The sequence below is a fragment of the Mangifera indica genome, chromosome 10 (assembly GCF_011075055.1).
Source record: "Mangifera indica cultivar Alphonso chromosome 10, CATAS_Mindica_2.1, whole genome shotgun sequence".
NCBI classification, from domain to species: Eukaryota; Viridiplantae; Streptophyta; class Magnoliopsida; order Sapindales; family Anacardiaceae; genus Mangifera; species Mangifera indica.
In genome coordinates, this window is record NC_058146.1 from 4,596,099 (window position 1) to 4,619,301 (window position 23,203).

Here is a 23,203-nt window from a genome sequence, read left to right on the forward strand (position 1 = left end):
GCAGTTAATGGCAAAGAAAGCCAGATCCTGATGTGGGCCTTTAAATTTACAAGATATGATTCCAAATTTGCGTCTTCAAGAAACTTGGAATTCCCTTTTTTGCGGGGGATTGCGTAAAGCTCAATGCAAAAACTCCACTTGTTCATCAAAAGAGGAGACACAAACAAGGTAAATGGTCTAGTAAATAATGAACCCATAAATTAAATGCCGAAAGAAGAACCCAATAAAAAATTTGGCATATTTTTGGAGCTTCATGGTTTCACAGGCAATAATATTAATGTGCCTTATACGGAAGTAGTGATGATTCTGAATGATTCATAGACATTTTTATTTACTATGTAGGTAATTCAAGAGATGCTTAATAGCTTAATCATGGCTTGAGTTGATTTAAGGAAGTAATTATACCAAAAATTTGCTGGAATTTCTTCCTAACTTGAAATTATTTCATACATTTCTTCGTATCTTATACTTATCTTATAATCTACTTCAATTTTTCTGATTTTCATTACTTGTTTCCTCACCCATCACAAACTCTTCTCCTTCAATTTTCCTTTCATATTAAATCCCCATGTCTGTCTCCAATAGCAATCGAATTCCCATGTTGTCAATTGTCACATCCAATGTGGACTAAGCTAAAAAAATGTGGCTCAATTTTTTTTATACTATTGTTTTTCCATTATAAGGGAAGGAAATAACCAATTGAAATTAGCGCGTATTTTTATAAAGTAAAGTTATTTGGAATCAATCAATAAAAACAAAGTATAAAATTTTGACGTTTGATGTGAAAGAAATTTCTTATGTGTTTGTAAATAAAAATGTTTCAATTACAATTGCCCTGTCAAGCGCAAAATACTACTGCAAATGTAAAAAAAAAAAAACTTGACTTTGAAGAGGTAATCCGCTAAATCGTACGGCTGACCATGCCATAATACGTGGACCGGCAATTGCGGATTTGTGGGCCCAGTCCAAAATTTGAAGGATTAACTTGTGGGTAAACCACTTTCAGAATGAAAATTATGTCATGCAATTAATATTATTTGAAAAATTTTAAATTGAAAATAAAATATTATATTATAATATATTATTATTTATATATAAATTTATATATATTATTTATGTATATAGTTTTAAAGTATTATTATATATATTCATTTTAAATACATAAATACACATATATAGTTTTAAATACATTAACTTAAAATTATTTAATAACTTAATAACACACTTTAAGTATATATTTATTTGTATATTTTAAATAGATATACATAATTTTATCATATTTTATATAGTAAAGTACTAGAGTGTCATCTTATAAAGATAATAATAAAATTATACGTATTTATTTAAAGTATATAAATAAATATTTATTTAATATGTATTATTATGTAATTAAATAATAATTTTAATTATATAATTATATATTTAAAATAAGTATGTATAACAGAGACAATACCTATAGTTTTTAAGTAGCTCACCGCTCCCCCCTTTATTTGAATTGAAGCCTAACTATTCTAAGTCAAAGATTTTAAAACAAAAAATAAAAATATAAGTAATATTATGTTGATAATTCTGAATATAAATAATAATAATTATTTTATTATTTGATAATTAAAAATAAATTAAAATTAAAGATAAAATTATAAAAATATAATCTGAAAGATACAAAACTGTGATTCCTGCTACAACTTGGAATTGAGGCAAAGCGGTTTCAAATTATATCATTTTATTTCTTCCTTTAAAATGGTTAAAATTCAAGGGCAATTTTGTCATTAAGCAACAGAACATTCCGTAACGCTTGTCTGACAATGTTTAGTCTCACTCGTCAGTCCGCTCCTTAAAATACCAATACTCTATTCTTTCCCTTGCCCAAAATTTCTCTCATCTCCTTCTCTCTTTAGTCTTTAGTCAAATGGCTCTTCTGGGTATTGTTTTTGTGCTTTCTTTCATTATCTTTTTGAGCATTGTTGATGCAAGAATCCCAGGGGTTTACACTGGTGGTGAATGGCAAAGCGCTCATGCCACTTTCTATGGAGGCAGTGACGCCTCTGGAACAATGGGTACATCCTATTTCACCAAAACTTGTATACATTTCAATTTTAACTAAATTTCTTTCGTATTTATGTTTGTTGATTGATTACAGGAGGTGCTTGTGGCTATGGAAACTTATACAGCCAAGGCTACGGCGTCAACACGGCAGCACTAAGCACTGCGCTGTTCAACAATGGGTTAGTCTGCGGTGCATGTTTCGAGCTAAAGTGTGCAAATGATCCACAATGGTGCCATCCTGGTAGCCCTTCAATCTTCGTCACTGCAACCAATTTTTGCCCTCCAAACTACGCTCTGCCCAGCGACAATGGCGGCTGGTGCAATCCTCCTCGCCCTCACTTCGACCTCGCTATGCCCATGTTCCTCAAAATCGCCGAGTACCGTGCCGGAATCGTTCCCGTTTCTTATCGAAGGTTACAAATAAACAAAACGTCCTGATATTTTCTTATATTTTCTTTCTGCACCGCGGGATCCGCATAATTTTGAACTCCCAAAATACCCTCTCAGGATTTGTTTTGTATATGGTTAACGAATTGTTAATTTTTTTTTTAAATCAGGGTTCCTTGCCGAAAGCGGGGTGGGATTAGATTCACAGTCAACGGCTTCCGTTACTTCAATTTGGTTTTGATCACCAACGTGGCGGGTGCAGGGGATATAGTGAAGGCTAGTGTGAAGGGATCAAAGACTGAGTGGATGAGTTTGAGCAGAAACTGGGGTCAAAATTGGCAATCAAATGCTGTTTTGGTTGGTCAGTCACTTTCGTTCAGGGTGACAGTCAGTGATGGTCGCACTTCGACATCATGGAACATTGTCCCGGCAAATTGGCAATTTTGTCAAACTTTCACGGGAAAGAATTTCAGAGTCTAAAATTTCAAGATTTTCCCACCCTATTTTCTTTTTCTTTTGTTTTCTCGGAAAGAGTGAGGGATTATGAGGGAAAGTGTCCGTGTGAACTTTTTGACTTTGGGGGTGATTCTGTTTTTGGTAAAATAGTAAAGAGGGATATGAAATGTAAAACAGCTGAGGTGGCTTAAAAATTATAATATGCCCGCAGCTTTGCTTTACTATAATTTATGTGATATATATTTTCAAGAATGTGTGAGCTAATGCAGGTGATTGCGTTTATCTATTAAAGAAATTGGCCGGTCGAGGCAAACATGATTGGGTTTAATTATATTTTGGTAACTTTTGTAAGCAACCCTCGCATTCATTGTACTTCTGAAATAATATTATATACACCGATAATATTATCGACACTCTTAATATTTTTAAAAAATATTTAAATTATTAGTTTTTAAAAATAAAATAAAATATTATTATTTTAATATTATTAATTAAATAATTTATAAATAAATATTTAAATTTTTTAGAAACACTTGGGTGGAAAGAAGTCTTTTGGGCTAATCATTTTGATTCTTTCTGTACTTCTTTTTGACTTCTTTCAAAGACAGAGGACTATTTACGCTTTGAATTTCGATTTATAATGATTCAAGGGGAAGATTCTCTGCCACTTGTCTGAACATATGGGTCAATAAGAATACATTCTTGACTCTTTTCATATTCCAATTACAGTCTTCTAGGCAATTCATCAAACACCTTAGTCTAATTACTGAATAAGCCTTTCAGCCAAACACTTGAGTCCAATTACTGAATAAGTCTCTCAGGCAAACCATCAAACACTTGAGTTGCAACAATAACTCCTACATCCTTCTAATCCTATCTTATAATTCAGTACCAAGGAAGAATTGAACAAAGTAATAATAATAAAAAATGTAAGATGGAATCAGTAGACAAGAGGGATTATTGACCCATCATCTGTGGATACCATCTCTACGGTTGTCTGGCCGCTGTCTAATCACACTCTTTTATTTCCAGAAAACAGATTTTTCATAAAATTTGTTTCCAGAAAACCAAGCTGTGACTAGACTTTCTCTGTTGCACCGTTGTCAAGTAAGAAAACAGAACAAAAACGCTTTCTCACGAAAAACACAACGAATGCGAAACAAACAAATAACCACCCGCAGTACAGGAAAACAAAAACAGATCAAAGGGAATCAAACGCAGACCGAAAATGGGAAACATAGAAAAACAATAATCCTCATTTCTCCGGAAAATTCGATTTGGATAATTTATATTTGTAGAAAATATGATTCCACTCAAGCCTATTTCACGGTAATCATAGCCCACAAGCTTAAAACTACCTAAAAGTCAGAAAATTTGTAAACGAACAAGAGGCAACGTACGAGTGAGCGAGGCATACCGTGTAGAAGAAAGATTTTGGCTAGGGTTTTGGTAAAGCAGCCATTATATAGTGAACGTATGGTTACAGAAATTGGATTAGGGTTTTAGTTTACAGGCCCACTTCTAGCTTAAGGCCAGAGGTGTATATTTGTTATTTTATAATTTTTAAATTTTATTAATTAAAAAACTTAGGCAAAAGCTCATTCCGTCCCCAGGTTTAGTCTACTAACAATACCACCCGTTAATTTTGAAAAATTCAAATAGCACCCAGTAATAAGAGAAGTGCCATGTTGCTTGTGAAGATTTTGTTCTTTAATCTGTTTCCCTTAAATATTAACACAAAATCTTTTTGTTAACTTTGGCATTGCAAATTAAACAAAATGATATGTTCCTTAACAATTTTAAGAGTAAATTGAGCAACATAAAAAATCTAGAATATAAACATCGATTGAGTGAACTTATAGTCTGATATTTACAACCAACGTTAGGTCTACTTTCTTTTACGCTTATAAGTCTTCAGTTGCTTGATCATGTATTGAAAAGTATGTTATTTTTTAATGCTTATGAGACTTAAGCCAAAATGTCAATTTTCAAACCTAAAAAATATAAGATTAAAGGTATAATTATTAGTTTTTAAAATTAAGATAAAAAAGTAATAAAATTTTAATTTTTTAATAGATAATGTATTTACCTTTAATCTTAATAAAAAATTTTAACAGAAATTAAATGACAAATAGGTATTTAGGTTTTTAAAAATTTGTCAATAGGAGTTATATACACTAAACCTTGGGTGGGACAAATTTTTTGGCCTAAAATAAAAATGGAGAAAACCAGGATTATATTATAAAAACGGTGAGAAATCGCCGTCTGTGGGGATCGAACCCACGACCACGTGGTTAAAAGCCACGCGCTCTACCACTGAGCTAAGACGGCTCTTAATAAAAGGTTTAACTTATAAGTTATATTAAATTTAATAGGAAATTTCATTTATACCCCCATTCAATTTATTCCCGCGTATCTAAAAAAGAGACAATAATTGTTTACATTATTTATTTATTTAATCAATATTATTATTTCCCAAATATTATTCTTACTTAATTTTACTTTTAATGATTTTTGGCCATTGACATAACAGACAGAAATTCAGGAAATTTCATAACACATCATACAAGTCATTGACCAGAGTTGCAGATTGTTCAAATTTCATAGCACATCATATACTCATAAGCACCAAGATTAATTTGGAAACATGTATAAATTCCATTAATGAATCGCAAAATGAGGGCAAACATGTGCCAAAACTGTGCTAAATAAAAGTATGAGCACAGAATACGTAAACGCCATAGCGTAGATAATAAATATACATATATAGGACAGTTGTAACGCATGGTTATTAATCAATAAAGATGTCTAAAAAAAAAGCAGATTCTTTGGTGGTGGTACTGGTTTAATAAGTTATGAGGCTTCTTTCCCGCAAATGCCAGCAAGCCTTTACTGTCTGCACCAGGCATCCATCAAAAGAGCTACTAAAGTATCAAACTTGTCTCCAAACGTATCTTTGCCTTTAATGCTTTAAATTATCAGCTGTGTCTAGGGGACAAGTTAGCAGATCTAGAACCAGTAGGTGACCTTAATGCTCCCCGACCCGGTGGAGACCTCCAATGAGCCCCAGACCCTTCCTCATTGGCAGATTTCCTGCAACAAATAATTTAAGATAAAAGTAATAAACAGAAGCACAACATCAACCCTGGAAGCGCATGCCAGTAGAAGGAATATAAAACAAAGTCAAACCTGACATCAGTATGCACAATATACTAAGAAATCAGTAATAATCTAACAGAGATTTATCCGGTTCTAAATCCAGGTCCAAAATTGTGAAACAAACACATGTTCATGGTAGTATTGCACTGCATTGTATAGCTACAAAGGTTAAATCAGAGAGACAGAGTCTTCCACTTGCCATAATCATTGCTGTGGTTCTGATCAGCAGCATCATCATAAGCAGGAGAATATGACTGGCGAGTGTATTCAAAGCCTTGTACTTGTGGAGGTCCTCTTGGTGATCTTGGGTGTTCAGCATGTCTTCTCCTCGGCAAAACAGGGTAATGTTCATGTTGTCTTGGGACAGGTGAGTAGGACCTAACAAAATTAAAAGTACCCAAATTTATTTACCCACATCAGCAGGCATAAGGAGATAGTGGGCAGATAAGAACAATTCGATCAATTACCTTGAGTGATATCGACCTCTAGAACCTTGAGGAAGTCGAGGGGAGCGTGAACAGGATATTGAACGTGGCCGAGAATATACTTAAAATAATTATATGCATAACAGACACCAATTAAGAGATATATACACATACACACACACATCATAATAAGGAAAGGGTATGCAGGCAAATCACTGCAGAGAACCACAATAATTACCAAGTATATCACAGAATAAATTTTGAGCAAAGACATTATACTACATCACCAAAGAGCTTAAAACCTAGAGAATCCATTTTTTAGTTTCCTAACTCCCATACAAAGTCATGACACTCCAAGTCAAACGTGATAGTTTCGAAAAGAGACTCATATTCAAGCATAAATGTGCCAGAAAAAGACAGCATACCATAATAAGAAGATTGTGGTCTGTCGTAGCCTGATCCTCCACTACAGAATTGAAAATGAATGAAAAAAATTAGAAAAAGTAACGCACTAAAGCATAAAGGAAGAGGTTGGTAAGAGGTAAAGAAATCACCTGAACCTAGCTCTCTGGCGCATCTCCTCTGGTCTTTTCCTCATCTCTGCAGCAACAACAACAAATATTTCCCTTCCAGCATAAAGCTTCCCATTCATGTGGCGCTGAGTTTCTGCAGCATCATAAGGACCCACAAATTGCACAAAAGCAAACCCTCGAGGTTCACTGCAAGTGAGGAAAAGCATGGTTTCATTTGAAACAAGTTTATCCAAGGTTAACATTGTTTGAGAAGTACTTGCCAGATTTCAATGTCAATTACTGCCTGTATTTCATCACTTACATTACCAATTTCTACATATCTAATATCAATCCTGAAGCGCTCTACCTCATGTGTGGGCACTGAATTTACATAAGGCAAGCTAAGTGGCTGACCTTTACTTTAAAAATCAAGTATGAAAGGCAACTTGTAAAGAGGCAAATAACTTCAAAATTCTTCACATGCTTGTAAACATAAGAAGCACTTGAATTCAACGCTTCCCCAAAGTTAAAAGCTCCTCATGTAGTCTTCAATTGAGCAAGATTCAATCTTCTTCCTCATCAGACTTCTATTGATTGGAAAATTATATAGTTCCTCATCAAAAAAGGAACAATCTTCATTTGAACATTAATCTTTATACCCTTGAGACCACTATGAAAGGCATGATAAACTGTGGACCTTGAAATTGATAACCCTTCATTTGAACATTACTCTTAACACCTCTGATATCAATAAGTTAGGCATGATAAACAGTAGGCCTTCATCAAATGAGGGGCTTCAGCTTGTTTTAACTTAACTTCAAACCAACATACCCCCTGACAAACCAGTTAAAACTTTAATTTGCAGTGAAAAAAAATAAACAAACACCTTGATAAGTGCTTTGTACTTTTATTCAGTGAACGTATCTTTCGAGGCCTAATATCATAATGTAACTAAGGATGGTACAATAAAATTAGGAAATAATTAGCATGTGAAAACATAAAAGAACAATGGACTTGAACAACTAATCATTGATCCCGAAATTTGTGCTTCTAAGAAACTAGAAATATGTTAAAAATAATTGAATTGATGGCAACTTTATCAAACAATTAATTAACCAATAGAGGCTCTTATTTGGTTCAGACTGTTGACTCAATTGGTACACAAAAATATTTGAATGTTTTATTAAATGATTAGTAAAAACATTTTTAAGATATAAATTGATAAGTAATATAAAATCTTTAGTAGAATATATTAACAAGAAAGACTTTTTCCATCAAGTTAGGTGTTCAATAGTGAAATGTTAAATTATTCATTTAAATAAACTTGAGCTTAACCCTATCTACATAGACTTAGTTTGGGAGAGCTGACCTCCAGGTAGCTCATTTTCAATCTAGAGACAACACAATTAAAAGTAATCTATTAGTGATAATAGCATATCAACATAGGCTGGAATTTTGAGGGAGAAAACCAGATATTTTGCTGCTCCTTTGGCATCTATTGCATAAGATTTCTAAGACACCTCATTTTTGTCCACATTTTGTTAATGGCTAGGGGTATTGAATTGATGTGGTCTACTATATTGTTGTTATATGGGCTGTTGTTTCTCATTCTTTGGTGTTGATATCACACAAATTACACAAGTTTCGAATTTTTTTGTAATATTAAGCTGTCTAGCAGTGGACATGTGAACCAACTAGTAACTTTTATTTTCATTTTCAAAACAATAGAAAGACCATAACAAACGATATGGGTGTATCGTACTCTCACGCAGTAAAACTCACCCAGTGTAATAATCCCTGGCAATGTACACATCCTGAACAAGCCCAAATCTCTCAAATGGAAGACGAAGTTCTTCCGGCCTGCAATAGCAATGAACATACTTTAAGCACTTAACCGTATCAGCCCTAATTCCAAGTTACAACCTTCATGACAATAACAAGTTACCTGCAATCAAGAGGAATATTTCGAACCAAAAGGCTTCCATCGTTCTGCTCCTTGCGTCTTCCATAACCTCCACCACCGCCACCATACCCCCTTCTTGGAGGACTTCTTCCTCTACCTACGTATCCTCTCCTGGGAGAGCTATAGTATGGCGGGCTGTACCTTCTCATGATACTGCAGTAAATAAAGTCAGATATCACATCAATTAGCAATTAAAGTCAGCTTAAGGATATGATATATTGAATACAGTTGTAAAACAAAATTTTGACCCCTAACAAATTTTCACCTTTAAACAAATCATAAATTAGACTGATATTCATAGTATTGTAAGCAATCAAGGTCAAGAAAGGAAAATCTATAAGTTAATCTATCTAGTATGAAAAAAAATAATAAAATAATTTAGTCAACCAAACAAAATCCATGCCATAATAATAATTAGAAAAATGAAAAAAAAGACCAAATTATCTAAGTTTAGAAGAAAAAAAAAAACTGCTTTCTCTTCGTTTTCCGGAGAGGTCAGCAACCAAACAAAAACAGAATTTCTCCTAAATCACCAATAAAATGACGAGAAAAATAAAAGATTATAGCTTACCTACACGCGTAAGACGGCAGTCGGCAGGGTTGAGCGATGCGGAGAGAAATTTTTACTTCGATCTGAAGTCTACCATCCACCGTAATATTTATTTGCTCTCTGCTTTTACGCACAACTTTTTCCCTTTTATGCACTAGACCGGACCGGACCGGCTTTTTTTGTTTTTCTTGTTAAATAGAATAGTTCGTCTTTGTCATAGCAATTGTATTAAGTATATTTCCTTAGAAAAAAAATGATACGGGATTTTTAATTACAGTAAGGTGATAGCAATGGCTGTTTCGTCAGGTAGACAGTAGTTCAACAACTGTTCTGCTAGAACAATTCTCTGCTATTTATATCTGTTATTGAGTACCACAAGCATGTCAAAAAACACTTTGAAATGAAGGTTTAATCACACAATTGAGATCAATTCCAATAAACAAAGGAAAAACAATGTCAAATGGAGATGTTCAAGAAGGCTGTACAGGGATCGACCATTGTTTATGCATGCACATTTTCACAGGATTGCATGCATCTAAACACAACAATAAAGCACGTATCAAATTTCTCCTTTTTTTTGGTTTTATGTACCAAGAGCAGAAGTTCTTTTGTGGCCTATTGCATGGGAGCTTTGCCATTGAGATTTTCATCATTAAGCCTCTTTCTGTTGTGTCTGGGATCAATATTTTCAGGGGTTCATTTCTGGAGGGCCATGTCATTGGAATCTTGAAGTTGCTCCAATGCTTTTACAACCTCATCCATGGTTGGCCTGAACTTGGCTTCTGCTGATAGGCATTTGACTGTGAGAGCAGCTGCTTTTAGGGCTGCATTGCGTGGATACTGGCCTTCAATACGAGCATCCATCACTTGGAAAAATCTGCGCTTGTTTTGAAGGTAAGGCTTTGCCCATTGCACTAAATTTTGCTCTCTACCAGGCCTGTTCTTGTCGATTGCTCGTCTGCCAGATAACATTTCAAGGAGAACAACTCCAAAACCGTATACATCACTTTTTGCAGTTAAATGACCTTCATAACAAAGAACAGAAAAGAATTGCAGGTTAGTAAGCCTATTTGATCCCAAACTGGGCAAAATAAAAGTGCAGAATAAGATATGGGACCAAATGCAGTGTCTTCGGTCTGGAAATAGGATAATAATCAGCTCAGAAAGCTAATTCCACAACAAAATACACAGTGACACATGAATAATAATATTAAGAAAATCAGGTGAAGTTCAGACAGAGGCAAAGTTGAAGCTTAAAATCTTGTGATGCTGTTATATTAGAGAAGCATTCAGTCTATGATATTTCACCATCATTCCCAACTGAGGCACAAACACTAGTGATTGACGGAAAAAAATTATGGTCTGCAAGAAATGAAGTATATTCAGATGTTGAGATGAATTAAGCATAAGTTGAGAAGAAATGATACCAGTGGCCATATATTCTGGAGCTGCATAACCATAGGTGCCCATAATCCTTGTCGAGACATGGCTAGCACTGCCTGTTGGCCCATCCTTGGCCAACCCAAAATCAGAGAGCTTAGCATTGTAGTTCTGTCAATTTTATAATGAGAAAGGATATCAGATATTTAATCTAAGAAAAAAACTCATAACCATAGCATCAACCTGTTGAACATGTTGTACTTACTGAATCAAGCAAGACATTAGAAGTTTTGAAGTCGCGATGAATCACTTTAGCCTCGTCGCTATGCAGGAATGCTAGACCCTTTGCAGCGCCAAGGGCAACCTTCATGCGAAGGTTCCATGACAACGGTTGAAAATAAGAGCCTCCTGTGCCATCAAAACTTACATTAGGGTCCTGGATAGATTTTACAAGGGCTGAATTAGAAAAGAAGAAGGAAATATCAACAACTCACTTCTGAATAGATGATTCTCTAAGCTCCCCTTGGGCATAAACTCATACACCAGCAGCCGGTGGTCATCCTCTAAGCAGTAGCCAAACAATCTCACAAGATTAGGATGAGAAAGCTGTCCCAGGTGTTTTATTTCGGTCTACAGACCAAGTGCCATGAAGAAATTAGTCAGTCATGCTATTATCAGAAGATGATATTTAAATCTAGTGAGTTATGTTAGAAATTTTTTTGATGTGGATTAATATTAATTTATAATTTTGGTTTAACAAAATCAGGTAATTGAATATTATAATAACAGTTTCCAAATGAAGTTAAATAATCAATAAAAATAAATTCAATACATTTAACCATTATTATCTAAGTAGACAATATTAATATAGACTTTAAGGTTTATTGGACTTTCAGTGGAAGAGTCCATCGACTTACCATATATTAGTTAGATCTTATTCTAAAACCAATATAATCTATTTTTTTTTTTATTGAAAACTGTTATTCAGGAGGTTTTAGGAGTAAAAGACCTGTCACTCAATGGTTTTACGGATCAAACTGCATGATATTTCAAATATTCTTATAATCCTAAATAATTTAATTCAGTATTTTATAATCTATGCATAAATCTGTAAAATTATGATTGCATCATTTTATTTGTTTATACAAAATAAATCTAAAATGCTAATCTTAACTAGTAAGGGAAAATGCAAAAGTCTCAGCACAGAAATAGAATGCAAAAAAGAGGGCAAAAGAAATGATGCTAACCAGCCATTCCTGGTGACCCTGGATGGCCTCTTGATTAAGCCTCTTCACAGCTATAACAATGCCAGTTCCCGGCCTGGCGGCGGCGAAAGTATGCTCATCAATCCAGCCCTTAAAGACACTACCAAATCCACCTTCACCCAAAACACTGTCAGGACGGAAGTTCCTGGTGGCCGTTTTTAGTTCATTAAAGCTGAAACTCTTCAAATTGGAGGACTGTAAGATCTCTCCCTCAGTCCGAGGCACCGAAACCGATGAAACCCTGCTGCTTGACCCACTTAAACCATTTCCATCTCTGTTATTGTATCTCGAAGTTGTTCCTACAAACATCATATATATCTTCTAAATTCATTGCCAAATAAAACAAAACAAATAGGAACAACAATCATATAATCTGATAATCAAAGTTTTAGTTTCGTATTTTTCCTAACACAGCATCAATCATCATAGTAAAAGAATCAAACAACAGCTCAAACATGCATCAAAGGAAGCCGAAATGTGATCATATATCATACCAGTGTGAAGAGTAGTTTCATTTTCTTCTCCAGAACTCCAGCAACACCCCATGAGCAGAATAAAAGCTTAAACTTTCTTCACTCTTTCTCCAAAACCGAAACGAAGAAGCAAATAAACAAGGCTACAAAAGTAACAAAATGATACAAACAAAGTTGGCCCGTGAAACAAAGAAGAGTTGAACTGTGAAACCACAACTTTTAAACGTAAGCTAGCTGTCAACCATGACCAAAATCATCCAATGGCGAAATTTGACCGAATAAAAAATACAACAAAGAAAAAAGGCAAAAAGGGCGAGTTAGTGTCGATAAATCGAAAGGTGGGTGGAGAGTTGTGTTGTTACTTGGTTGGTTTGGCTTCTGGGAAAGTTCTTTTTTTCCTGAGCTTCGAGAAGGACGTCTGGTTGACTCCGCCTTTTATTTACGTTGTCAACTGGATGGTAATAAAAGATAAGAGACAGATTTTATATATATATATATATATATATATATATATATATGAAATTAGACCGGGAAAGAGTTATATAGCCCAAAAGGGGTTAAGGAGGGATAAAGGGATCATTAGACTCGAATAAGTTTTTTTATGTTTATTTTTGTGTGTTCAGTTATTAATGGGAATTGGAAGCAAATTACTACTTTTAATTATCACTATTTTTTGGGACAAAATTGTAAATATATACAAGAAGGCACGGGGTGGTGGTTGGTCAGGGGAAACGGCCGATCCAAGTGAGCCAGGCTGGCAGCTGCCACGGTTTCCTTTTGTGGAATCAATTCTGCGAAAGTTTGTAAATTGGTTTGACTTTTTGATCGAGAAATGGAAAAGTAAACCATATGGTGACTAAGGTTGGTATTATGAAATGATTCATTTTTTAAGACAAGATTTTTTGCCACCCAAACTTTGATGAAATTACAATGTCCTACTTTGAAGTTTGAAAAACCTATTTTGTTACTTGGATGTTAAATTTGATAGTAAAATTTGTCAAATTTTTAAGAGTAATTAGAAAACACAAAAATGTTGTTTATCACCAAAACAGTCCAAACTAGTCCTTTTTCAATTCATTTTTCCCAATAACAACAAAGACAATTTTTCCCCTCCAACTTCTCCTTCCCAAAAACTAGCTCCACATCCATAATTCAATTTTCTCCTTATCGAAATTTAATTTTCATGTTTATGCACCAGGGGAGAACCCAAAAAAAAAAAAAAAAGGGAAAAATGTCAAATGTATCATTGTTTGTAAGAAGCAGTTCACACTCCTTTATAATAATCGCATGGTTGGGTTACCAAATAATTACGAAAAATTCTATTTTTAACCAGACAACAACTGTGATATTGGTGGAGCAATATTGTTGATTTTTCTGAACAATATAAAGTCTAGTGTTACTCCAACTACAAACAAGAAGAGAATTTAGTTGAAGTGATATTAAAGTTTGAAAAAGATGCACTGTTTAGTGCAATGTAACTCCAACTGCAATGCATTCAAATCACAATGACAATAGTTATGACATGCCATTCAAAATTCTTGACAACCTTTAGTTTTGGCAAAAACTTTATCTTTTTTTAACTTTTTGTTATTTGGGTGGTTATGATATCTTTCCTGTAGCCGGTCTTTGATCTATGTAAGTTTGAAAACAAGTTATTCTCTTATACTTATAATTTTTATTCAAATTAAAATAGATTTGAAGTTTGCAACTCTTATTCAACCACCACCACTTCAATCGCTAACATTATCATGACATTGCCCATGTCGGCACCTACACTAATGAGGATGACAACAAAACTTGGAATCCTATAACTTTTAACAACAACTAAATGTTTTGATTTAGTTTAATTCATGGATACATGTGTAATTGGTTCGTTGATGGTTGAATGTTTTGGTATAATTTTATTCATGGTTGCATCTACAATAATTTTGGTGCTTGTCAACATATATGAATATCCTTCACCACAGGCAATGCTTTAATATATTTCCTTCCCTATTTTCTTATTTTCCCTTTACTGTATCTTCCTTTTCTCTCTCCCACTCATTTATTTTCCATCTTCCTTCTTTTGCTACTTTAAATTCAACACATTAGTCTCTATCTTTATTTGACTATGATTCACACACACTCTCAATCTTCTTTATCATAATGAAGACTTACAATCTCCTCTTAGTTTTTTCGTCTTTTCTAATTCTCTCCTTTTCTTTCAACCCCCCTCACTTTTGATTCCCATTTTGAAGGCTTTGGCATTGAATATAACATCAAAGAAAATGAGTGTGAACCTTGATTTACTCCACTGAGTCCTCAATGATCTTCCCTTTGATTATTGGGATGAACATGGCTTCAAAGGCTTACCCTTTCACCAACAATCCAAATTGGAGTCTTTAGCAATTGCTAAATTTGATGAAAGTATGGATCAAACCCCAAATCCCGCAACAATTAAAGCTACTTAAAACTTTGTTATTTAAAAAAAAAAGAATAAACTGTATGTAGGAGAGATTATTTGTGTGATTTTTTTTAATTATGTTCATAATTAATTACTCCACGAGAAAACAAGAGAATAAGAATCTCACTCTAGTGTGGGCGACAAAATTCACCAAGAAAAATTCAAATTTATAAAAGAATTTTAGTCTATCCGGTGTTGGAGAAGTAGATGACTTGCCTTTGCTATTGAAAAAGTGGAAATGTGTTTAAATTTTATGTGATTGGGAAGAATTATTGTAAGCCTGATTTGATATCAAAAATGTATATTGTGATAATTCTATTAAAAATAACAAATTAGTAATTTATAATAAAACTGAACAATTTTCATTCAAACAAGTGGATGGAGTATGGGAAAATAGACTTTTTGAACTTAATGAATAAGAAATTCCTTTAATCAAAATTTAGGTGGGCATAGATATTTGGCGTAAATATTAAATAAAATTACTAAAATAACCCCGTCTGGGTATGATGTATGTAATGACGAGGGAAAAATTGTCGTGAGAGACCGCCAGACTTTTCCAACCTAACCTAACAAAAGCATTGGTTTTGACTTTAAGCACGCACATTTTTTTTGTTTGACTGTTTATTACAAAATTCACGTACGTCTCTTCCCTGTTCGGTTCTCTTTTGACTCTGCTCATCATTTTTAACTAATATTATCCCAACCGCCAAATTATGAGAAAGCCCAGCTGACTAGTCAAGTTTTATGCCACTTGTCACTTGATGATTGGAGGTTTTTTTAATATAAACTCCGTTTGTTTGACAAAGTTTTTGGTCAACATTTGTTTATTTCGGAAATTTGACTTTTAACTCAGCTGGGAAAACCTTAGCTCAGTTTTATTTAATAAATTGTATCAAACAAAATTATGCAGTATACAAATAAATATATATTTATGATTATTATTATATAAGTAAATATTTTTTATTAAAATAATGTTACATATATAAATAAATTATATAAATTTTTATATATAACCTACTATAATATTATCATATTAGATAATTTTAAAGTAAAAAAATTAAATAATTATATCACTTAATTATAAAATATCATCTCAATTTATATATAAAAATTTTCATATTTTTTTATATGCATAATTTTAATTTTTTAAATTAAAAATAAAGTTATGTTAAATCATATGATAACCTACATAAGTATATTTTTATTTATATATTCAAAATTGATACACGTAATATTACTCAAATTATAAAGCTATTTTGTTTAGCTTTGAAATCAACTTTTTTTAATGTTTACCCAAATTAAGTCATCTAGCATCGACAATTGATTGATCGATTAATAGTCTTTCTAAATTGACAAAATAGAGAAAATTAAATTAATAATCTTTCTAAATTAAGATGTATCTTAATAAGTTCAATGTAGAATAATTTGGGCGTAGGCATTTTGTAGCTATGTAATAGAATATAAATATAGATAATACTATGTATATTTATTTTAAGTACATAAATGAATATATATTTACGTGTATCATCAGATAATTGAATATTATTTTATTATTAATTTAAAATTATTTAATCATATAATGATATATATAAAATACATATTTATTTATATTCGAAATAGATATATATGGTTTTATTAATTCATATAACATGAAAGGGGAAGATATAAAGAATAAAATATCAAGTGCACCCACGAGATTCCCATCTAGAAACCAAGGAGGTTCAATGCACTTATTTAATTTAGGCTTTCATTATGCTTTAATTCTACCCAACAACCACAAAAAAATATTAAAGCAAATATTTAGAGATGTAATTAGGTGAAGCAACCTTAAGACATTTTCATATTTCATTCATATAATAATGTATCCTTTCTATTATTAGGATTGGGGTTGGCATTTGGAGAAAAATGGATTTGACTGTCAAACATCAAATTTTGTTTTTGATCAATTTGACCACTCAATTGTCTTTATAAGCTGATCTACGGTTTCCTGTATATTTGATAAAGTCATTGTAGAAATTTTGATATGTTACCATATAATAGCCAAATTACTCCACTACAGATAGCAACTGCATAATGATGGGAATCTCTGTCTCCATCCAAATGGAAAATATCTTCACTCCTGACCAATCTTTTCAGATGAATTATTATATAGATTAATGTTCCTCCGAAGTTAATTTAGAATTAAATGTATATTTATTTATATATTTAAAATAAAAATTTTATTCATTTATAAAAACTTCTTTCAAGGAAGAAAAGGAGAAAGATAACAGAGAAGACACAGAAAAAGATGGAGATGAGAGGGACGAAGAGACAAGGTGGTGGAAATGGTGAATACAAAGAGGATACGACAAATAAGGGAAAAAAAGGGGTAAAAGGGGAATAAATTTTAGTCTAGGATAAATTTTGGGATGAAGCAGGATTATCATGAGTTAAAGATATCTCTATCCCATCTTGAGTTTGTGAGATTTTTTCTATTCTCATTTCTGTTTTTATTAAATAAATTATTTTTTCTTGAAGAATTCCCTCCCATCGGAACGGGCCAAAAACCCGATTGTCATCCCTCTAAGGTCAACAGGGAATTCTGCAGTAAATAATTAATATATTCCTGGAGTTACTTTCTACGGTCAAAATTGGGGAAAATGTCAACTTTATACTTGTTTCTTGGTATTAAAAATAAAAAAATTTAGTCTTATTTTCCCTGAAGAATACTACAACAGACTTCAACACCTCACGACAGTGATAACTTAAGTCGTAATATTGATAGATCCAGAAGAAGATAATATAATCAATGAGAGACAGAGACACTGGAAGCCAAACATAAACAACACATGGTAAGGGAAATAGAATTATTTTTTCATAGATAGAATTCATTTAAGGAGCTTATGGATATACAAAAGCACAACTTTCCCCTTAAAAAACTGTCCAAAACCAGTCTCAGAAACCATGTCACATAGAGCAAAGGCTTGCGACACTCACCAAGCTATGCCTTCAGGCACTTTTCTTCACCTCCGCAGACTTGATAATGTCAATGAACTCCGGCTGGAATGCAGTAAGAAGGAGCAGCAAATATAAGAACAAGAAACTTCAGTATATGAAAAGCAAAATGAGAAAAAGGAAACATCATTATTACCTTCAGAGAAGCTCCACCCACCAAAAATCCATCAACATCAGGCTGAGTTGCCAATTCCTTGCAGTTTGCACCATTTACAGATCCTGAAACAGGTATGCCAATGAGCAATGACAAACACATAAATATATGAAAGATGCATGTGTGAGCAGGGAGAGTAGTTAAAACACTTTTAGAAACTAGTATTTTTAGTTTGCATTATCACTGTTCTCCAGTACTCAGGAATCCTCAGGAAAGGAAGCTATAATGCTTTTGCTAACGCTACCCAAAATGCCCTTTTTTAAGAATCTGTTGTGTACCCAAAATATGAAATGGTAAAATATTGGCAGATCTTGTATTTGTGATGTTGGCCACAACTTTCACATTTAGTAGCTTTAGGAATGTACATAAAATATATTATGTTGTTTTTTATACATCCAGCCATAACTGCCCTGTGTCCAAGATCACAATGTTCACACTAGCATAAAAAGATCTCAGAGAATTCCTGTTATTATAGAGCGCAAAAAACCATGACGCTTAAGTATCTTGATGAAATAGATTGTTCAGTTAATGGGAAGTCAATATAAAAATTTTACAAAAGTCTCAGTTTTTCTACAAATATTTTCCTTTTTCTATCAGCTTTACTTTCCGCTGTTTAAAAAGCTTGCTTCAGAAGATTGAAAATTCATGAAAAGAGAAAGTTGAAGATTTAAAAGCCAAAATGCTACTTATGAAGTTAAGCTGCACGTTGTAAGAACAACTGAAAGGCAGTATAAAGATAAGTAGCTCAAGGGACAAATAAAAAGAGATACCTCCATAGATTATCCGGGTTGTTGCGGCTACCTCAGGACTGGTGTTTGTATGGAGCCATTTCCTCATTTCAGAATGAACCTATCATAATGAAAATAAGAAACTATTCCTTAAGAAACTGAGGGCTTTACACAACAAATCCAAATTATCATTAATACTTAGCACAGAATTTCACTCAAGGACTCCTGTCATGTGTCAGATTCAAAAAGGGATTGTCAGATGACCACAGTTATCATCACCACTAAGTGATTTATTACTAGGCCCAAATTCACTACATCTTTTTCTTCACAAAAATTCAATCGGAAGTAATATTTCCTTTTATCAAATATCTTTTTTACCCTTAAATAAACCCACAATCTTAGTATGAGAAATGTTGCACATTAATATTATAATAGAAAAAAATTACTACATTCCATTCTCACATCTATATTTCCTGAAACAAAAGCTCTAGCGGCTTTGTTTCAAACTTTTGAAACTAGAACAATTGCCAAACAATTCTCTAGGTTAGATTCAGACACTGAAAAGGCAAGAGAAACAGTACTACATCCAAAGTAAAGCAAAGAAAGAGAGGATGTATTTAATTTTAAAATATATAATAATTACAATGAATGTGGTAAAGGTTTCTCTGACTCACTTCCTGAGCTTGAGCTGGAGTAGCAACTTTTCCAGTTCCAATAGCCCACACAGGCTCGTAGGCCAAAACAATATTTGACCAATCTGAGACTCGTTCTGTGATCAGAAAAAGAACAAGTGATCAAGGGATGAAGACAAGCTCATAAAAGACAAATTTATTACCAGGGACAATACCGTGCAATATAATATATTTTTTTTTTGGTAAGATCATGAAATATAATATTACCACACACCAGACAAAATGTATTCAAGAATAATTTTAAAGAATAAACCATGAACAACTACCAAACACCAAGGGCGTCCGTAGTTTTTTTTTTTTTTCTAAATAAAACATAGGAAATTAATAACATTGATACTAAAAGCCTTTGAACCCGCACAAGTTTTCTGAACAGTGTCAATTATGTACCTGCAATTGCTTTGGTTTGTGCAGCCACAACCTCCATAGTAGATCCTGCCTCACGTTGCTCAAGAGTCTCACCAACACATGCAATCACTTTTATGCCTTGAGAAAGCGCATACTTAACTTTATCCCCTACAAACTGAATGAAACACATAGAGGATGCAATGTTATTGCAGTGAATGCTAAGAAGAAAAAGATGAGCACATTTTGAAGTACCAGTTGTAGACATATCAAAACCACAGGAGAAGTCTAAAATTCTGAATATATGCTGCCTACCTCGTCTGATTCATTTAAGATAAGTCTCCTTTCAGAATGACCAAGGATAACCCAAGGAATACTCAAATTGACAAGCATCTCCGCACTGTACAAACATGATATGTCAAATTTGAATTTTGAATTAAAAAGGTTCTGTATGCAAGTAAAGTCTCAACAATCAAGGCATCAATGCAAAAAAATAATCCCATAAGAAAATAGAAGATTCAGCAAATTAGCTAAAGGCCAATTCACCATACGAATTGAGTTAAACCGTGTTGGATTGAGGATTCATACCATAATTTGAAGTGTAATGAGTCAAGTCATACAAGAATCACCTTGAACTGGTTAATTTTTTTAAGTCACTAATCAAGTTTTGGTGTTCCAATGAACTTTTGTTATCAAGCACCTCTAGTTTCAGTTAGACAAGCACACAAGTCAAATTTAGTAATGGTTGATGGCAACTTGCACGTACCTAACCTCACCGGTGAAAGCACCTCCCTTCTTAACCCAACAGTTTTGGGCCACAACATGAAAATCAGGCCTCAACAAACTCTTCACCAGTGGAAGAAACACAAAGGGTGGGCTAATCACAACCTCTGCAATACAATCAAATGATCACACACTTGAACACTCCTAATCACCCACACAAACACAAGCAGATTATAACTAAATATTCAATAAAGCTCCTAATCAAATTTGACCGAACACTCTAAAATTTAAAAATTGACTTCAAGTTTAACCAAAAATATTTTAACAAGTAAACTTATCCAATATTTCAACTTATCTAATTCAGATCTCATGTCTTAATCTGAGATTTGGAAAACTTTTTATCACAGTCATCTAAAAACTAAAATAGACGAACTTACCAACAACATCTTGAGATGGAACTTGACCTTCGTTGAGTACATTTACTATCTTCTTCACCTCTTCAGTGGTTCCATTCTACACACAGATTCAAAACAAACAAAATTAAATAAATACGTACTAATTCAAACCAAAATGCATACAACTCGTGATCTGCTCAAACAAATTCACAGCACACGAATTCAAAACAAATTAATAACAAATACACCATACTGGTAATAAATTCAAACCAAAATGAATAGAACTCGTGATCCGATCAAACAAATTCAACACAACGTAACCAAAGGATAAAATCAGATAAATCAAGAACTCACGCATTTCCAGTTACCGCCTACGAAGAATTTCCTGCCCATTTTCTACTTCTGTTTTGGTATTGGTTTGTTGAGCACTGTATTTATGGCAGTATAAGGCCGTTGGCAAATGGGAATATGCTTGGGGTGTCCTGGAAAAGGCCGAAGGGTAGTTTTGTCAAGACGGTAAAGCGTTTGCAATGTGTGGGCGAGTAACTCAGTGGGTTGTGGCCCACGTGTTTTTGAGTGGTGTTTTATGGGCTTGCTAATTGGATAAAGCCATGTCACCTTATTTTGATATGCGCCGCTCGTGACTCGTGGGTGGTTCAAATCAGATCGTCATTACGTTTGTTTCCATGTTATGAATGTATTAAAAACAAATTTTAACAAAATGTGGAATGTAGTATAAAAATCAAGATATTTTTATCAAAAAATCAAGGGATCCAATCCGAATTGAATGGAAGAAATGCTCCTGGCAAAAGTTTAATTCAACAAAGATACGAATCTTATTGGGCTTTTTAAATCTTACCGAGAAAAGTTTGAGAATATACCAAATCTTGGGTGGGAATAAGTCTTTCAGGCCTTTGTTCTATTCATGTTGTTGAATGACATTTGGGCCTAAAATTAATGGACAAAAGACAAACAATGGGCTTAGACTTTTATGGCCTGCGGATCCAGTTTTGATTACCATCCATTCTGTAAGCTGATGTCAAAAGCTTCTTATCTTGTGAATTGAGAAAACAATATCCGTTGTCGAAAAATGTTGGGAAACTTTGCAGCTCAATTCTTCAACTAGGTACGGTTGTCAAGAAAAATGCATTTTACGACAATAATGCAAATTGTTGTTGCGCGGGTCAACAAATGTACTTTAGTGCCCTTGCATCGTCACTAGAAGCATATAAACATCTCACCTTGTTTAAATGTGTCAATATGTCCAATTGGTAGAAAAGATAAATCATCTTTGAGTAAAAACAGAGTTGAATTATCCGATCATAATAATATATTTATTATCAGAGAAAGTATTCAAGCAATTAAGCATAGCCATTACTACAACGATAGTATAGATTATATCATATTTAATATAAAATTATTATATTATTTTAATAATGTATTAATATTAGGATTGAGTGAGTCCAATTAGAGACGTTAATTAGGTCAGAGTAGCTTAAAGTTTGAAAGAAAAATCCAACATAAGCTGTTACTATTGACGATTTAAAAAAATTAATGGGTCGGTCCTCAAGATTGACCTATTATTGTGAGGTTCACTCTAACCTTATGTATATAGAGTTAGACCGTAGAGCTCATACTTTTATCAGATCAGTTTGATTCATAAGACTTATTACTATACAGACTTTAGATCCTGTCTAATCTGACTTACTGTTATCGTTAAGTTCAGGTACTCTGTTAAAAAACAAGAATTGAAATTGGCTGGGTCCTTATAGTTATGAATTAAAACCAAAACATGTATAGGAAAGATCCTATTCAGAACTTATTCAATCAGTTCTGATTTCGAATCCAAATATTCGATATTGTTCAATCATGATATTCTCAAATTAATTCAGTTATAAAAATCAACCAGCCATGGAAATTCGATCGAAGTCTTACAATTGCAAAACGCAGAACAAATTTCTTAACAAGACAAACAAATAAGGGCGCAGGGGAAAAGGAAAACAGAGACATTAATGGGAAATTAGTCAAGACCCTGTGGAGGATTACGATTTTGACAAACCTGTGAGCAAGCCCAGTAGAAAATAAGGGACAATAATGGAAAATAAACAATTCTGCA

At 33.3% G+C, this 23,203-nt stretch overlaps 4 protein-coding genes and 2 non-coding genes across 10 annotated transcripts; 1 reads left to right on the plus strand and 5 right to left on the minus strand.

Annotated features, from left to right (window-relative positions):
* Window positions 1-1,799: 1,799 nt before the first annotated feature.
* LOC123227259 (expansin-A4-like) lies at window positions 1,800-3,141 on the plus strand. The gene is made up of 3 exons (XM_044651985.1): window positions 1,800-2,057; window positions 2,141-2,459; window positions 2,604-3,141. Exons 1-3 carry the CDS (start codon window positions 1,910-1,912, stop codon window positions 2,911-2,913), a joined length of 777 nt encoding a protein of 258 aa, XP_044507920.1. The 5' UTR covers window positions 1,800-1,909; the 3' UTR covers window positions 2,914-3,141.
* A 673-nt stretch (window positions 3,142-3,814) lies between these two features.
* Window positions 3,815-3,955, minus strand: LOC123228486. Its single transcript, XR_006504713.1, has one exon. It is a non-coding gene; the product is annotated as a small nucleolar RNA snoR143 (small nucleolar RNA).
* A 1,193-nt stretch (window positions 3,956-5,148) lies between these two features.
* Window positions 5,149-5,220, minus strand: TRNAK-UUU. The gene has a single exon. It is a non-coding gene; the product is annotated as a tRNA-Lys (tRNA).
* A 303-nt stretch (window positions 5,221-5,523) lies between these two features.
* Window positions 5,524-9,677, minus strand: LOC123227668 (serine/arginine-rich SC35-like splicing factor SCL30). 5 transcript variants are annotated; one of them, XM_044652764.1, is made up of 8 exons: window positions 9,520-9,677; window positions 8,931-9,101; window positions 8,768-8,845; window positions 7,028-7,192; window positions 6,899-6,939; window positions 6,516-6,594; window positions 6,248-6,426; window positions 5,524-5,982 (listed from the first exon to the last, which is right to left on the minus strand). In XM_044652764.1, exons 2-8 carry the CDS (start codon window positions 9,095-9,097, stop codon window positions 5,918-5,920), a joined length of 774 nt encoding a protein of 257 aa, XP_044508699.1. In that variant the 5' UTR covers window positions 9,098-9,101; window positions 9,520-9,677; the 3' UTR covers window positions 5,524-5,917. The 5 variants fall into 5 exon arrangements, with proteins under 5 accessions (XP_044508699.1, XP_044508701.1, XP_044508700.1 ...); XM_044652766.1 differs by having other exon boundaries at window positions 6,242-6,426; XM_044652765.1 differs by having other exon boundaries at window positions 9,524-9,634.
* Window positions 9,678-9,899: 222 nt separating this feature from the next.
* LOC123227667 (receptor-like cytoplasmic kinase 176) lies at window positions 9,900-13,016 on the minus strand. The gene is made up of 6 exons (XM_044652762.1): window positions 12,638-13,016; window positions 12,126-12,442; window positions 11,373-11,508; window positions 11,144-11,286; window positions 10,926-11,049; window positions 9,900-10,523 (listed from the first exon to the last, which is right to left on the minus strand). The coding sequence occupies exons 1-6, from the start codon at window positions 12,687-12,689 to the stop codon at window positions 10,195-10,197; spliced, it is 1,101 nt and encodes a 366-aa protein (XP_044508697.1). The 5' UTR covers window positions 12,690-13,016; the 3' UTR covers window positions 9,900-10,194.
* A 4,875-nt stretch (window positions 13,017-17,891) lies between these two features.
* LOC123226961 (triosephosphate isomerase, cytosolic-like) lies at window positions 17,892-21,602 on the minus strand. Its single transcript, XM_044651547.1, has 9 exons — window positions 21,442-21,602; window positions 21,130-21,205; window positions 20,736-20,859; window positions 20,285-20,369; window positions 20,015-20,147; window positions 19,610-19,704; window positions 18,978-19,056; window positions 18,190-18,272; window positions 17,892-18,098 (listed from the first exon to the last, which is right to left on the minus strand). The coding sequence occupies exons 1-9, from the start codon at window positions 21,478-21,480 to the stop codon at window positions 18,048-18,050; spliced, it is 765 nt and encodes a 254-aa protein (XP_044507482.1). The 5' UTR covers window positions 21,481-21,602; the 3' UTR covers window positions 17,892-18,047.
* Between the last annotated feature and the right edge of the window lie 1,601 nt (window positions 21,603-23,203).

Bases quoted from the DNA above. Each gene is read 5' to 3' on its own strand.
- LOC123227667 (XM_044652762.1), bottom strand. From the start codon at position 12,689: ATGGGGTGTTGCTGGAGTTCTGGAGAAGAAAATGAAACTACTCTTCAC. The intron at 12,443-12,637 runs GTATGATATATG...TGATGTTTGTAG, and splicing joins TGAAACTACTCTTCACACTG to GAACAACTTCGAGATACAAT. The intron at 11,509-12,125 runs GTTAGCATCATT...CTTGGTCTGTAG, and splicing joins AGGGTCACCAGGAATGGCTG to ACCGAAATAAAACACCTGGG.
- LOC123226961 (XM_044651547.1), bottom strand. From the start codon at position 21,480: ATGGGCAGGAAATTCTTCGTAGGCGGTAACTGGAAATGC. The intron at 20,860-21,129 runs GTAAGTTCGTCT...ATTGTATTGCAG, and splicing joins TCCATCTCAAGATGTTGTTG to AGGTTGTGATTAGCCCACCC. The intron at 19,705-20,014 runs GTACATAATTGA...TTCTGATCACAG, and splicing joins ACAAACCAAAGCAATTGCAG to AACGAGTCTCAGATTGGTCA.
- LOC123227259 (XM_044651985.1), top strand. From the start codon at position 1,910: ATGGCTCTTCTGGGTATTGTTTTTGTGCTTTCTTTCATTATCTTTTTG. The intron at 2,058-2,140 runs GTACATCCTATT...GATTGATTACAG, and splicing joins TGACGCCTCTGGAACAATGG to GAGGTGCTTGTGGCTATGGA. The intron at 2,460-2,603 runs GTTACAAATAAA...TTTTTAAATCAG, and splicing joins GTTCCCGTTTCTTATCGAAG to GGTTCCTTGCCGAAAGCGGG.
- LOC123227668 (XM_044652764.1), bottom strand. From the start codon at position 9,097: ATGAGAAGGTACAGCCCGCCATACTATAGCTCTCCCAGGAGAGGATAC. The intron at 8,846-8,930 runs GTAACTTGTTAT...TTGCTATTGCAG, and splicing joins AATATTCCTCTTGATTGCAG to GCCGGAAGAACTTCGTCTTC. The intron at 7,193-8,767 runs GTGAGTTTTACT...CCTCACTTGCAG, and splicing joins GCCAGGGATTATTACACTGG to TGAACCTCGAGGGTTTGCTT.